This window comes from Drosophila mauritiana, chromosome 3R, assembly GCF_004382145.1.
Source record: "Drosophila mauritiana strain mau12 chromosome 3R, ASM438214v1, whole genome shotgun sequence".
In the NCBI taxonomy this organism is placed as follows: domain Eukaryota; kingdom Metazoa; phylum Arthropoda; class Insecta; order Diptera; family Drosophilidae; genus Drosophila; species Drosophila mauritiana.
In genome coordinates, this window is record NC_046670.1 from 27,153,188 (window position 1) to 27,167,414 (window position 14,227).

Below are 14,227 nucleotides of genomic sequence, written 5' to 3' on the forward strand. Positions count from 1 at the left end.
CCTACCACTTTGAGCTAAGTAAACGTTGGCTGCCGTTGCCATGGCTCGCTGATGAATGGTGTTTGGCCAAGAGCGAAATTATCATCATCAGTGTGCTTCAGCGGCTTCAAGATGAGCCAGCCGGCCCACGGGACGTATGCGTAATATTTCGCCAAATCGCCTCTAATTAATAATGCAAATCGCTGCCGATCAGCGATAACTTACAACCAGCTAGTTGGGTTGCAACAACTCAATTACCCACAGCTGCTGCAGCAGTTTCTTTTCCTCGACTTTTCCTTGGGGGCACGAGCGTGTGGCAAGCGTTTTTATCGCGAAAAGCCGATCGGAAACAACGCCCATAGAGAAGGAGAGAAATACCAAACATTATTTACGATCTCAGCTGAAAATTGTATGTTTGCTGATCCTTTCAGGCATTGAAGGACTGCATTTGTAAGCACAATTAAACTCCTTGAAAAGCCAAAGAGACTTAATAATATTTATACATTCATTTGCACACACATCTATTATTACCACTTTTATGTTTGTCATGAAACACGTCAATTTCGTTGAATACCAAACAGCTCATGGCTGTATCTGCCATCATTATTGCATTTAAGTGAGTGCATTCCCTTTCTGCTCCAATCAAACGTGCTTACTCGCTAAATTATGAGGCGTTTTTAATGGCTTCCTTCATTTGCAGTTGCAGATTTTCGCTTTCAGCTCGTAAAGATCGCAAGCAATGCCTTTAAATAGCAGGAAGATGCCAGCGGAGTTGCAGGAGGTGGTGGGGAAATCGCCTCGCAGTCTGCCAAAAGCCAAAAACTTGCACTTCAAGTGAGTCTGCCGATGAGTTGAGTTGAGTTGAGTTCGTCGACGGAGTGTTTTGCGGGCTTTTGGCCTTATATTTTGTTCATTCATAAGCGAGCTGGCTGTCGAAACATGCTGATGATGCTGATGTTTGAAGTGCCTTTGATGCTCATTTCGTTGGCGTTGGAGAAATGTAAAATGTATTTTAAAACTGGCAACTGAGGGGTCCGCCTATTGATTTTTACGACCAGCCAAAGGTAAAGTTCATCGAACTTTCGGCACACACACACATGGTTTTCAGTTCGCTCCTACCTGGAAAAAACGGAAAACGGAACCCTCACATGCATATTTTTTCATTAATTTTGGCCTCGAGTTTAGCGGCAATTAGTCGCAACCGTTGGCTCGCATAAGTAAATAAATTTCGTTTAATTTTATTTTATTTGCTCGTGTTCGTTGGCAAATCTTCAACTCCAGACTTTGTAGAGTCATTGACCAACTTCAGTGGGTTCAGTGGTGTAGCCCAGTCCAGTCCCTGATATATGCCCGTCCCGCTCCCTGGCATGCTACCCGTCTCTTTCTCTAGTGTCCACTTTCTGTTTTTTCATCGGTTTGTAGGGACAGAGGAGCCTTTCATGTCTGTTTAACTTATTTGACATGGGTCGAAAGAGCTTCGCGAGTGGAGGGGGCTCTACCCAGTGTCCCCATCTCTTTCTAGACGTCGCTCGACATAGCCATCTCTTTCTATTAGTCTCTGTCTCGTGCTTTCTCCTTCTAAAGCCATCCTGGGGCAGTCCATTATGTGCCGGCTTATTTGTTTTAATATTCGCTGCTCGTTTTCTTGCTAGTTTTTGGCCAAAGTCCTTTGCATATCGGGGATAATGGGGTATATATATATATATATATATATAGTATGTACTCTGCTGCTGCTCCTTCTTCTTCTGCTCGGCTTATCGTTAACAGCACATTAAAGGATTTCAATGCCTTGGGCTGGTGGCAAACATTTTGTGCACCACAAACATTTTGCTTATTGACTTTGTTGCCACTTTGACGCCTTATCGCCCATCTACATGGCTATATCTTGTCTGGATTTCTGGATTCCCGATGCCAGACAGAGAAGAGGGGTATTCTATGGGGTGTGGAATGTGGAGGCACCAGGAGAAACCGAGTGGCAGACAAACATTTCCGCTCTGCTGGCCGCCTATGGTCACGTGCCGCTGTCGGATTTAACTTGAGCTTCGATTTAGCTTGTCGGGGTTTTGGGTCCGATTTCACTTCCTTTCGGCCACCAAGGACACGGGTTTCCTGCCGCAAATCAATAAGCTTAACCCTAGAAAGGGAAATATTTACTAAACTAATTGATAACTAATTTAATTGTAAGTCACAGGAATTTAAATCTAATTTCCATTCCTTTCCATATCCTCATATACTGGCTTGATTTAATGGGAAAATCTAGACCATCTACACCTCATCCAACATATTTCTACGGTCGCTTAAATTTCATCAAACTAATCCATCAGCAGTTCGATGATGGATATTCCTCCAGAAACCCACCTCCCTCAAACTCCGTCATTATCTCTTTTGTCTGCAATTCAATCAAAAATTTGCCTTGGCTTTGCGCAAAAACAATTGAGTTTGTCTCGGCTTGAGTGGGCGATGGATTGGCGCTGGGTTGCCGCTTAAGGATTCTCATGGCCATCTTCGCATCCGTACCCCCTCACCCTCACCACCTGAATCCTGGTCACGCCCCAATTGTGTTTTTGGCATTGTCGCGGGCTGTGTCTGACAACAACTCTCGGCAGACGCCACTTGTCACGGCCCTCCTTTCCGGTTGCTCTCTAAAGTTTCTCTGCAAGGATATTCGTCCACATAGAAGGTGTCTCTGGTGCACGCAGAAAAATAGAAAGCTCCCAGATATGCTATAGAGTTCTTATCGAGTGCATCTGTGCATTTTCTTCAGTGTAGTTTTCCTGCATTTTAAGTGCTGGCACTGGCTCCTTCTAGGCCACCTTCAGATCCTTAACTTCAACCTGCCCAACCCATCGCCTGTGTTAATGTCACTTGGCAAACTTTCGCTGCATCGTCGTCGTAGTCGCCGTCATTGTCTCATGTGCCTCCTCTCCTGGAGCAAGCCGACATCCGACGTCCTGCCACCCAAAAGCCCCCCTCGATTTGTCCTGGTCGTTATCTATTGCTGGCAACGACAGGCAGCATTGATTTAATGACATTGATGGGGCGCCACTCCCGGCAGACCCGCGTTTGCCCCTACATTGCTCTCCTCTGATGCTTTATTTATTGATTTAACTTTGCAATATCGCTGGCATATCCTTTCTATCGTTTTTTCGCTTACACTCTTTTTTTATTTGGCGCACTTAACGCGTTTTTGTATCCTTGAATGGATTTCCTTTTTATTTCTGCAGTGCCGGCAAAATTTATGCGCTGCCTTTGCTATCAGCCAGCTCCTCTCCTTTGATCCCTAAGCTTCTTTTAAATAAATATCCAAAAAAAAAATGGAAAAAGTCCTTAGTTGAGTAGTGCATTGAACTCGTCCTTGCAGAACTTGCTCCTATTGCCTTTTATTGGTTTTTGATTTGTCCTTACCTTCTTGTGAATTTTCCCTTAGCCATTGTTGTGTTGTTTTCTGTTCATTAGCCATAAGCAGCTCAAGTCGAATCATTGCGAATCTCAGTCGGCAAGTGATTGCAAAAATTAATTAACGAAGCGCCACGCCCCATCGACGACGACTGCCTTTGAAAAAGCCATGATACGCCCTTTTCATGTCTTGTGTCTGCTGAATTTTTTGTGTGCCCTTTTATTTATTTATTTATTTCGGTATTTCGGGATTCATTTAGGGATTCACTGTCTATCACTCTGTGCTGGTGTAATGAAATTATCCTGCGTGCTCGAAATTCTCTCGTATCCTTATCATACCACCCCGCTCCCAAAGCAAGTTCAAAATTCGTCCTTCAATCCGGTGACTGAGCCTTATGAAAAAATAAAACCCACAGACGAGAGTCGACTGCAATTTAATTACTCTGCGGCTTGCTGTTTGAAAACAGTTTGCGTATATACGAGAGAGCTTGTGCGGGTGCGGGTGTGCTCCTTGGCATACCTGGAAACCCAGGAATTTGCTTTTCACGAAGGAGTCAAGCACCTGAGAGCTCAAACTCAAACTCAACTGACTGGCCCACACACATGACGTCTGACCAAACAGTGCCATTTGTAAGCATTTTGCCCCAGCTCAAACGTTCATTAGTTTGATTACCCCAAAATGGAGTTGCGAACGGGGTGAGAACTGGCGGAGCAGAGTCCTGCGGTCCGCAGAAGTATATGCAATGAAAAATTCAGAAACGCAATCAAAAAATTTAGCCCGAGTTGATAGCACTTTGAACTTTAAGCCATTACGAAAAAAGGACATGAAGGAACAACTTGACAAAAGCTGTGGGCCAACCAACCAGCGAAAGTTTTGCGCAGGAGTTGTGGGGAAGGGATTTCACTGGAAAATATACTATCTATCTTTGGGATTGGGACAACCTAACTTGTATCCATGAGATTGGGATTGCTTCACCCTTTACTGGCTGTAAAATCCCAAATAAGAAGACTTTACTCGTTGAGTTTTTGTAAGAAACTGGTTTTATTTGGAAATATCTTCGGTTTAGATAGGTGACATGAGAATCGCATCTTAAAGTAAATGGCCTACGCAGAGGCCTAAGTAAATAGTCCCCGCCTTATCGAGGTCCCACGCTCGGGCACATCTGCCTATCTTGAGCGGCGAGGACCTTATCTGTGGTCTCCCACTAAGGGACTATTTTAGGAGGCGGGGAACGATCTCAAGTGACTGACTCATGTAGTGTGCACTTAAATTACATGTTTTTGAGCAATGCACCCATGTCGCCTTAGATAACAAAATCCTAAATATAATTTATCGCTCTCGATTCATTTACATAAGATATGAACGGAGCCCAAAATTGTAAGTCTTTAAATATATTCGTGTTCATGTGTGAACATTCTGCCAAAGGGCCAGCAAAGCTGAGATGTACATTAGTATATTAGTTGCATTTATAACAGTAGTGGACTGTATTTATTTGATATATGTTCATTTATTTTGCAACTAAGATTTCAATGGGCCTAGTTTTTCTGGCTTTTAATTTTATTGGATTACAATTATGGTTTATATTATTTTTAATTCAACAATTTGTACTCAATTAACTTATTTTAAACATTTTGCTTTTTCTATGTAGAAGTACATTTTCTATTAAACAACGATATAGTGGACTGTATATTTTTATTCGTTATATTATTTTATTGTTTATTTACTATTGATATTTATAGTACTGGCAACGGACCTGCAAAGGTTATTGCTTGCATTCTTTGTTGCACAGCACATTTCCGTATGAAATATATTATTAATACTATCATTAGTATTAAAGCAATAATTAAACCAGCATGTCCGGAAATATGATGGAAATGTAAATCTTTCAATTTTTGATGGTTCTCTTTCATAAATTTAATTTCATTATTCAATCGTTCAAATTCCTCAGTATGATTTAATATTGATAGTTTCAGCGGATCCCAAATAATCTTCGGCACTTCACTAACTTCTCCTATATAAGGTGTTGATAATAATTCTTCACTTTCGGACTGAATGTTATGGTGGGCAACTAGAATTTTATCGTCGGTTCTTGCCGTACAATATGGCGCAATGCTTAAAACTCCTTGCTGAGGCAAATCAAACAATTCAATTTGAGAGCCAGTACATTGCAGACGGACTTTTGAATTCGCAGGAACCTTAAACAACCAACTACTTTTCTTTTCTAACTCTACCCAGTAACTTTTAGAGTCGACTACTGTTTTATAGATGCAGTTCGCCGCTTTATCTGGCTTTAGAGGCTGAATCTCACATGCATTATCATTCGCTGAATTCCAGGGCCAACTTCCTTTGCATATTCTCTTATTTAATTGCCATTTCTGACATTGATTTAATGTGGCTTCCGTCATTATGTGATAGGAATCTATCTCAAAATTATAAATTAAATATTCGGACGTTGTATGCACCATTATTATCCGATCTTCATTTCGAATTGGCACCGGAATAAGCCTGAACAATTTGGATGGATGCCTGCTAAACAGAGGCACTTTTGCACTAATGATCAATTTATCGTCGATGAATAAACCCCTGGCTGTTAACAGTGTATACACCTCCTTAAGTTCCGTACCTGACCGTTTTCCTGGAATTACTAGGTTCTCCGAAAGACTCTGCTGAATTTTGGCAATTTCTTTTTTAAGCTGATTTGGCCTGAGAATATTTGTATTTAGCCTACCGTGATTAATATCAATCAACAGGCTTATAATGCCTGCTTGAATTTTTTCGCCTTCTTCAATCAATGAGTGTAGCTGTTTCGTAATCATAAAGAATTTTATTGATTCCTTATAAACATAATAATTTTCTTTAAGAACTTCTGTCATGTTCTCAATTCTTATTTGCATACTTCTAAAATTGGAGTTAACATCTTCTGTTGTTCTCTTTAATAGATTAGAAGTTGAATCAACCACAGATGTTTGTTTTTGAATTAGTTTATCAAGGTTGTTCTGGTTATCTAACAAATTCTTCATATTTTCTTCTAATTGCTCTCTATCATCTTCATCCATTATACCAAATAAAATATGATACAAGGAACCCATAAATTCGAAAGGAGCACGCTTGCTTCTAGATCTAGACTGCATCATAAACAATTTATTGTTTTCTTCAAGTTCCGATAACTGACTTTGCATATTATCTAAGACTAGACTACATTGCTCTTCAAAGCTATGAAGTCTTTCGCAAACTTTCCTCATACTTTGTATAAGCGCATTACCCTTTGTTAACATTTTAAAATATGGATCCATTTTATAATAGATAACCAAATTCCAAGAAGTACTCACAATCTCAACATCTCCTAGCGGGTCTAGATATATTGCTGAGGTTTTATTTATTTTGTCTATAGAATATCTTGGTGCTATATCTTTAGGTAATGCGCTAGAAACTTGACAACTTAACACAAACAACAACATTGCCATAATGATTCCGATCTTGGACATTCCCGATGTCGCTCTAGTTCGTCTTTTTGGCTCTTGGTCAGCCTCATTTTTGTCAACAGACTTTATTCCTTCCAAGGGACAAATTTTAGTAATGGGTCTAGTGATATATCCTTCCTGCATCTTTACTTTAGCCACTCGGACCTTATCATCATTCCCCTTATGCACCTTTTCCACCTTTCCTAAAGGCCATCTTGCAGGATGACAATTCTCATCCTTCAATAAAACTATTTGCCCTTCTTCTATATTAGGAATTTCCTTTTTCCATTTATTCCTTTGCTGGAGCGTATGCAAATATTCACTTTTCCACTTAACCCAGAAATCTTTCTTCATTTTTTGGATAAGTCTCCACCTATCCAAATTTCCGATTTTTTCATCTTCCATTGGTTCGACTATTTCTAAAGGTGGTCTTCCAATTAAAAAATGACCTGGTGTTAAAACTTCTTGTTGGTCCTTCTCACTAACTATAGTGTATAATGGCCTTGAATTTAAGCATGCTTCTATTTGACATAAAAGAGTTGACATTTCTTCGTAAGTCAAAATAGTGTCGCCGATTATACGCTTTAAATGGTATTTCATTGACTTAACTCCAGCTTCCCAAATACCTCCGAAGTGAGGTCCTGCCGGGGGAATAAAATGCCAATCAATCCTGTCCTTTTCAAGCTGCGCTGCAATCGTTATATTTTCTTGTATTGCATTAAATAACTCTTGATCTAATTTTCTTGCAGCTCCTACAAAATTTGTTCCGTTGTCTGAATAGATATTGGAACATTTTCCCCGTCTAGCAATAAATCTTCTGAGTGCTGCTAAAAATGCGTCTGAAGTTAGATCGCTTACCATTTCTAAGTGTATGGCTTTGGTGGCCATGCAAACGAATACAGCAACGTATCCTTTAAATGTTTTTTGGCCACGATTTTTTGAACATTTAACATAATAAGGACCTGCGTAATCTATTCCAGTATTAAGAAACGGGAATGTCATCGTCACTCTATATTTTGGCAAGTTACCCATTATTTGCTGAGCTGTATTTTGTTTATACCTTGCACACGTTACACATTCTCTTAAATACTTTTTCAACGAATTTTTCAACCCGAAAATCCAATACTTTCTTTGGATATAGTTTCGCATTAGGTTTATCCCTCCATGCAATGTTTCCTTATGAGCATTTTTTATTAATAAGCTTGTTAGGTGGCATTTTTCTAAAATGATTGGATGTTTAACATTAAATTCTGCATTGGAATTTTGCAATCTTCCTCCAACTCTTAGAACCCCATCCTTGTCCAAAAATGGATTCAATGACAATATTTTATTATTTGTCTTGATTTCCTTTTTGATTTTAAGGCACTTTATCTCTTGCCTAAACTGGTATTCTTGTTGTTTCTTAATAACAATTGTTTCCGCTATTCTTATCTCCTTTACTGAAATAATTGATGAATAGGCTTTATTTCTTGTTTTCATCTGCACGAATCTATTTATGTATGCTATTATACGTATAAGTTTTTCTATACTGGAATACCTTTCTATTAATTCGTAAATAGGATCATCTATTTTGTCATTTAATACCGTATTTATTAAGACAGGTTCTTCTACAGACTGCTGCCGAGGCCAAAGTTCTTTTGGGTCTGCTAGCCATTTCGGACCTTTCCACCAAAAATCACAGTTGATCAACTGGTTAGAATCCACTCCCCTGGATGCTAAATCTGCTGGATTATCCTCTGACTTAACATGATTCCATTCAGTATTTTTTAATTTCCGAATGTCATCCGTTCTTCTTTTTATAAATTTGATCTTACTTTGACCACTGTTAATCCATGCTAAGGTAATCGTGGAATCACTCCAAGCATAGATCTCCATTATATTGTCAATTGATCCTTTTAGTCTTTGGATTAATTCACTAAGCAGGTGAGCTGCACACAGCTCGAGTTTGGGAATTGTCTTCCTATTTTTTATAGGGTTGACTCTACTTTTGCTAGCTATTATATTAACATGAGGTCCTACTTTAGCATAGACTACTGCAGCATATGCTTTTTCGGAGGCGTCCGCAAATCCGTGAATCTGAATGACTGAAGAACTGTTTGAATTAATCCACCTTGGGATTCGAATATTCTCTAACAATAATAAATTTTCTTTATATTTTTCCCAATAATTTTTATCTTCTATGGATAATTCCTGATCCCATTCACTTTTATTTATCCAAAGTTTTTGAATAAAAAGTTTTCCTGAAACCGTGACTGGTGCCAACCATCCTAACGGATCAAATATTTTTGCTAGCGTTGATAACACAACGCGCTTATTTATATTTTTTGATTCATCATTACAATTTACGCTGAACTTAAATAAATCATTTTGAGGTTCCCATTTTAGTCCTAAAGTTTTAACACATTCATTTTCGATAATATTGAGAACCTTATTGTCCCCTGTGTCCTCCACAGTGGTTAATATTTTGGAATTGTTGGAAATCCATTTCCTTAAGTTGAATCCAACTTTCTGCAATTCATGGAGAATTAATGTTATTAATTTATTAGCTTCTTCTACCGAATCAGCTCCAGTCATTAGGTCATCCATATAGAAATCATTCCTAATTATTGCACTAATAACTTGGTTTTTACATTTATCTGCAATATCTACCAGAACCCTGGTAGCCAAATATGGTGCAGATGCAGTTCCGTAAGTGACTGTGGTTAATTTATATGTTTTAATTTTTTCTTTTGGAGAATTTCTCCATAAAATATATTGATATTTTTGATCATTATTATCTATTTTAATTTGTCGGTACATCTTTTCAATGTCTGCCGAAACAACAAATTCCCATTTTCTCCATTTAATAATAATGTCAAAAATATCTTTTTGAACTCGTGGCCCAACCCACATTATGTCGTTCAAACTTTTGTTATTCGTAGTTTTTGCTGAAGCATCAAAAACTACTCTCAATTTGGTCGTAAGGCTTGAATCTCTAATCACTGCCTGGTGCGGTAAAAAATATTTGCCTTCATCACTCACTTCAATCATGTGTCCTAAATCCATGTATTCATTCATGAATTTAGTGTAGTCAACCTTAAGTTTTTCATTTCTTTTTAGTTTTTTCTCCAGATTCATGTAACGAGCTATCGCTTGTTTCTTTGAATCTCCTAAGGTGACATCCTCCTTGAATGGAATTGACACAATGTATCGCCCATCTGAATCTTTTTTTGTCGTTTTGATAAATTTATTTTCACAGATTTCAGACTCGATATCATCTTTTTCTTCTTCTTCCACTTCCCAGTAGCGATCTAACTCTTTTATTTCTATTGTTGTGGCTACAATGGTTTCTTTTCCTTTGGATTTTTTACATCCAGAAACTATCCACCCGAAATCAGTTTTTTGCCCAAGGAGACCGTCTATTTTTATAACTCCATTTTGCAGAATGTGAGTATATACGTCTGCTCCAATGATTAGATCAATGCGACCCGGTTTATTAAAATCGGGGTCGGCTAATTTAAAGTTCTTCCATTTTTTCTGATCAACATTAATCGTGTTGACTGGAAGTGCCTTCATAAGTTTTGGGAGAATAATTGCTTCAATTTCTAAATTTTTCGGAGAATTTCTTATCGAAATAACCGCTTTGTGCTTGGAGATGCACGTTCCTGTGGAAGATACTCCACTTATTTCAGTATGAGACCGAAATTTTTTCAATTTTAGAATCTGTGCAGACTCTTCTGAAATAATTGTGCTTTGAGCGCCACTATCAATCAATGCTCTTAATTGTTCAAAGCCTCCATACCTCGACTTTACTTGAATCAAGGCCGTGGCCAACAAGGCTTGACCTGTTGTTCTACACGTATTCACTTTTTCTGGATTATGACCTGCAAAGTGAAGTAACGTGTGGTGAGGTTTACGACAAGTCGAACAAAGCTGCTCGCTTATACATTTTTTACCAAACGGATGCCTCAGACATCTTAGGCAAATCCCATTTTTTCTTACCCAGTCAGACCGTTCTGCTGGATTCATTATTTTAAATTTATGGCATTGAATTAAATAATGCCCTGGTAGTTTGCAATATGCACAATTGTCACTATAATTTTTATTCTTGTTATTATTAATCATTTTCTTTACAGGTTTTACTTCCTGTGAGAATGATGATATAGAATTGAGCCTTTGCTCTAAAAAGTCCATGACATCAGAAAGTGCCTGTATTTCTTTTGTCTTTTTAACATGGCTTTCATATAAATTGAGTGATTCTTTATTGAATTTCCGAAGAATTATGTGAGCGAAAATTGCATCCACATCTTCTGGTAATTGTGCCTTTAATTTTATAATATAAATTGACTCGTTAATCGTGTCAATAAATGTCTTTATTTGCTTATTGGATTCTAAATTTAAATTTGGCATATCCATAAGCCTATTCATATGATCTGAGAATATGTTTCTTTTATTCTCATATCGCTTGGTCAAAAACTCCCAAGTGGCTTCATAATTTTCTCCAGAGCCGAGCAGTAAATGAGTAACCACATTTCTGGCTTCTCCTTTTAATGCTGACTTTAGATAATTAAATTTGAGAGAAGGACTGAGATCCTCTCTCACATGTATGAGCTCTGTAAAGAGTTCATTAAAAAGATCCCATTCTTTGGAATCACCAAAGAAAGTGGGAATCTGTATTTTAGGCAGGGTTGGTAACTCCTCCGCCTTAACAACCGTCGACATTTCAGCTTTATTTATTGTGCCACTGAGTCGACTATTAATGGCTGTAATAATATTTTGTTTGTCAAATTCAAGTTCGCTAATTTCTTCTTCGAATAGCGAGCTCTCAAAATGACTATTCACCTGTTCAATCAGGTTATCTATTTTATGCCATAAAAATTCAATTTTATTTTTCCTTATTTTAAGGAAATCTGGACTACTGTCTATTAGTTTAGACGTATCTTCTAGATATACTCGAAATTGGCCAACATTATTTCGAAATGCCTGCTCTACTTTTAAAGCGTTGTTTTGTGCTATACCCTCTTTTTCAGGGTGACCACACATTTCAAGGTTTAATGTAGGGGGAGGGTTTGATTTAGGGACAGTGTTTGATTTAGGGAAAGTGTTTTCTACCGACTCGCCCTTAATTTTTTCATTTTTATTTTTAATTTTTTCTAACACCATCATTATTAAATCATACTGCTTCGCGTTAAAATATTCATGATCGACAACGCCGATCTTTAACAAATTGCTATGATTAGCAATGAAACATTTTTGAAGCTCATTTAATTTTAGAATTTCTACATCTGTTAATGTTGGTTTTACTTCCAACTTTCTAATTTCCAAAATAATTTCGGACTGCTTCTTAAGGAATTGAATAGTCTTTTCTGACATCATTTTGAAAATTTTTTGTAATTTCTTAATATATATAGTACGTGTATATGTATTTTATATGTATTTATATATATATGTGTGTTTGGATAAACAGAAAATTCTTGTTTTGACTTAGCTGATGTCGTTGTTGTTGCTGCTGCTGTTGCTGCTGTTGTTGCTGCTGTTGCTACTGCTGTTGCTGCTTCTGCTGCTGCTGTTGTTGCTGCTTCTGCTGCTGGTAGAGGCTCCTTTGAATTTGACTTCCTTCTCTTCTTTAAGGCTTCGTCGATGTTTAAAGATGATTTTTTTTTTTTTGTTTGGCACGTTTTATTATTTTTGTAGTCCAGTCAGATTTTTTGTTTTTTAGCCATTTATTTCGGCATTTATGCTCTTTTGGCATATACACTGCACTCTATTTATGAGCTGATTTAATGCTATTAGAGCATTTATAAGGCACTGTTTTCAGGCACTTTTTATTTAATTTATGCTCTTATGGCATATACACTGCACTCTATTTATGAGCTGATTTAATGCTATTAGAGCATTTATAAGGCACTTTTGTTATGCACTTTTTAATTTCACAATTGCTGATGTATGGCCTCAAGCACGCCTTACCACAATTTATAATGGTACACAACGCAACCTTTAGCTATAGACTATAAGGTGCTTGTTTTAAAACATAAAAGATTCTTTTGTATCTTTTTGCTTTTTATATTTATACTCTGTTCCTTACCTTTGGTAGGGGGAAACAAGAGTCACTTATTTTTGCTACCTTTAGCTGTAAGATGCTTAAAGGAGCTGGCCTTTCTCTGAGTTCCTTACCTTTGGTAGGGGGAAACTGCAGAGTCGATTAAAGGCTCGATTGACCAAATGTAAAATCCCAAATAAGAAGACTTTACTCGTTGAGTTTTTGTAAGAAACTGGTTTTATTTGGAAATATCTTCGGTTTAGATAGGTGACATGAGAATCGCATCTTAAAGTAAATGGCCTACGCAGAGGCCTAAGTAAATAGTCCCCGCCTTATCGAGGTCCCACGCTCGGGCACATCTGCCTATCTTGAGCGGCGAGGACCTTATCTGTGGTCTCCCACTAAGGGACTATTTTAGGAGGCGGGGAACGATCTCAAGTGACTGACTCATGTAGTGTGCACTTAAATTACATGTTTTTGAGCAATGCACCCATGTCGCCTTAGATAACAAAATCCTAAATATAATTTATCGCTCTCGATTCATTTACATAAGATATGAACGGAGCCCAAAATTGTAAGTCTTTAAATATATTCGTGTTCATGTGTGAACACTGGCATTTTCTTTGAGTGCATTGCTAACGTTCGTGTTTCTGGCCATGTGCTTTAAATCATTTTCATTTTCAGCTGAGCGCCGACAGCAGCTGTGGCTCTTGTTCCGTTTGGATCCTCCTCCTGAGGACCTGCGTCTCCATCTGTTCCTTGGTCATTGTCCTGTGCTGATTTCTGTTTTTGGCTGTTCAACTTGGCTGTTCTCCTGCCGTCTGAGCCAAGCACTTATCGCACCTTGTTTAGTCAGTTAAACTGTCAACTTGGACGAGCGCAGCTTTTCAACCCCTCAGCCTTTTCGCCATTTCCACGCTTTTCTTGATTAATTGCAATTTGTGTGCGCTGTGTTGTTGATGAAGTTTTTAGTGTCCGACAAAGTGCTCTACGTTCAAGGGGAGCGGGGGGTGCTGGCTAATTATTAATGTAAATGTTTTCACTTTTAATAGAAGCTCAGCCGCGCCTTCTGTCTGGGTCAGTTTTTCTTTCGGGGGCGGCGTGAAAATGCTGGGTGGCACGCTCTTAATTGCCCCCAAACATGCAGCTTACATGGCCATTGGCCAGCTTTAAATCGGGAATGGTGTGGGGAGGGGGAGGAAAGACTTTCCATTTCGCTGAAATCCACCTCCGTTTTTCCGTCTGAATTGTGGCGGGTGTCATTATCCTTGCGGCTCATATGCGAGACGACGAGCTTGTGCTCGTGCTCCTTAATTAGAAATGCTAATGAGCCAAAGCTCCCAGCCAAAGCTACTTAGCGATGTTAGTGAC

At 38.4% G+C, this 14,227-nt stretch overlaps 2 protein-coding genes across 2 annotated transcripts in view; one reads left to right on the forward strand and one right to left on the reverse strand.

Moving 5' to 3' along the window:
- LOC117142604 (headcase protein) overlaps positions 1-14,227 on the forward strand; it is an 89,474-nt gene that overhangs the window by 61,069 nt on the left and 14,178 nt on the right. The gene's annotated exons all lie outside the window — the stretch shown is intronic.
- On the reverse strand, positions 5,262-8,096 carry LOC117142606. The gene is made up of 2 exons (XM_033306684.1): positions 6,869-8,096; positions 5,262-5,622 (listed from the first exon to the last, which is right to left on the reverse strand). Exons 1-2 carry the CDS (start codon positions 7,984-7,986, stop codon positions 5,604-5,606), a joined length of 1,137 nt encoding a protein of 378 aa, XP_033162575.1. The 5' UTR covers positions 7,987-8,096; the 3' UTR covers positions 5,262-5,603.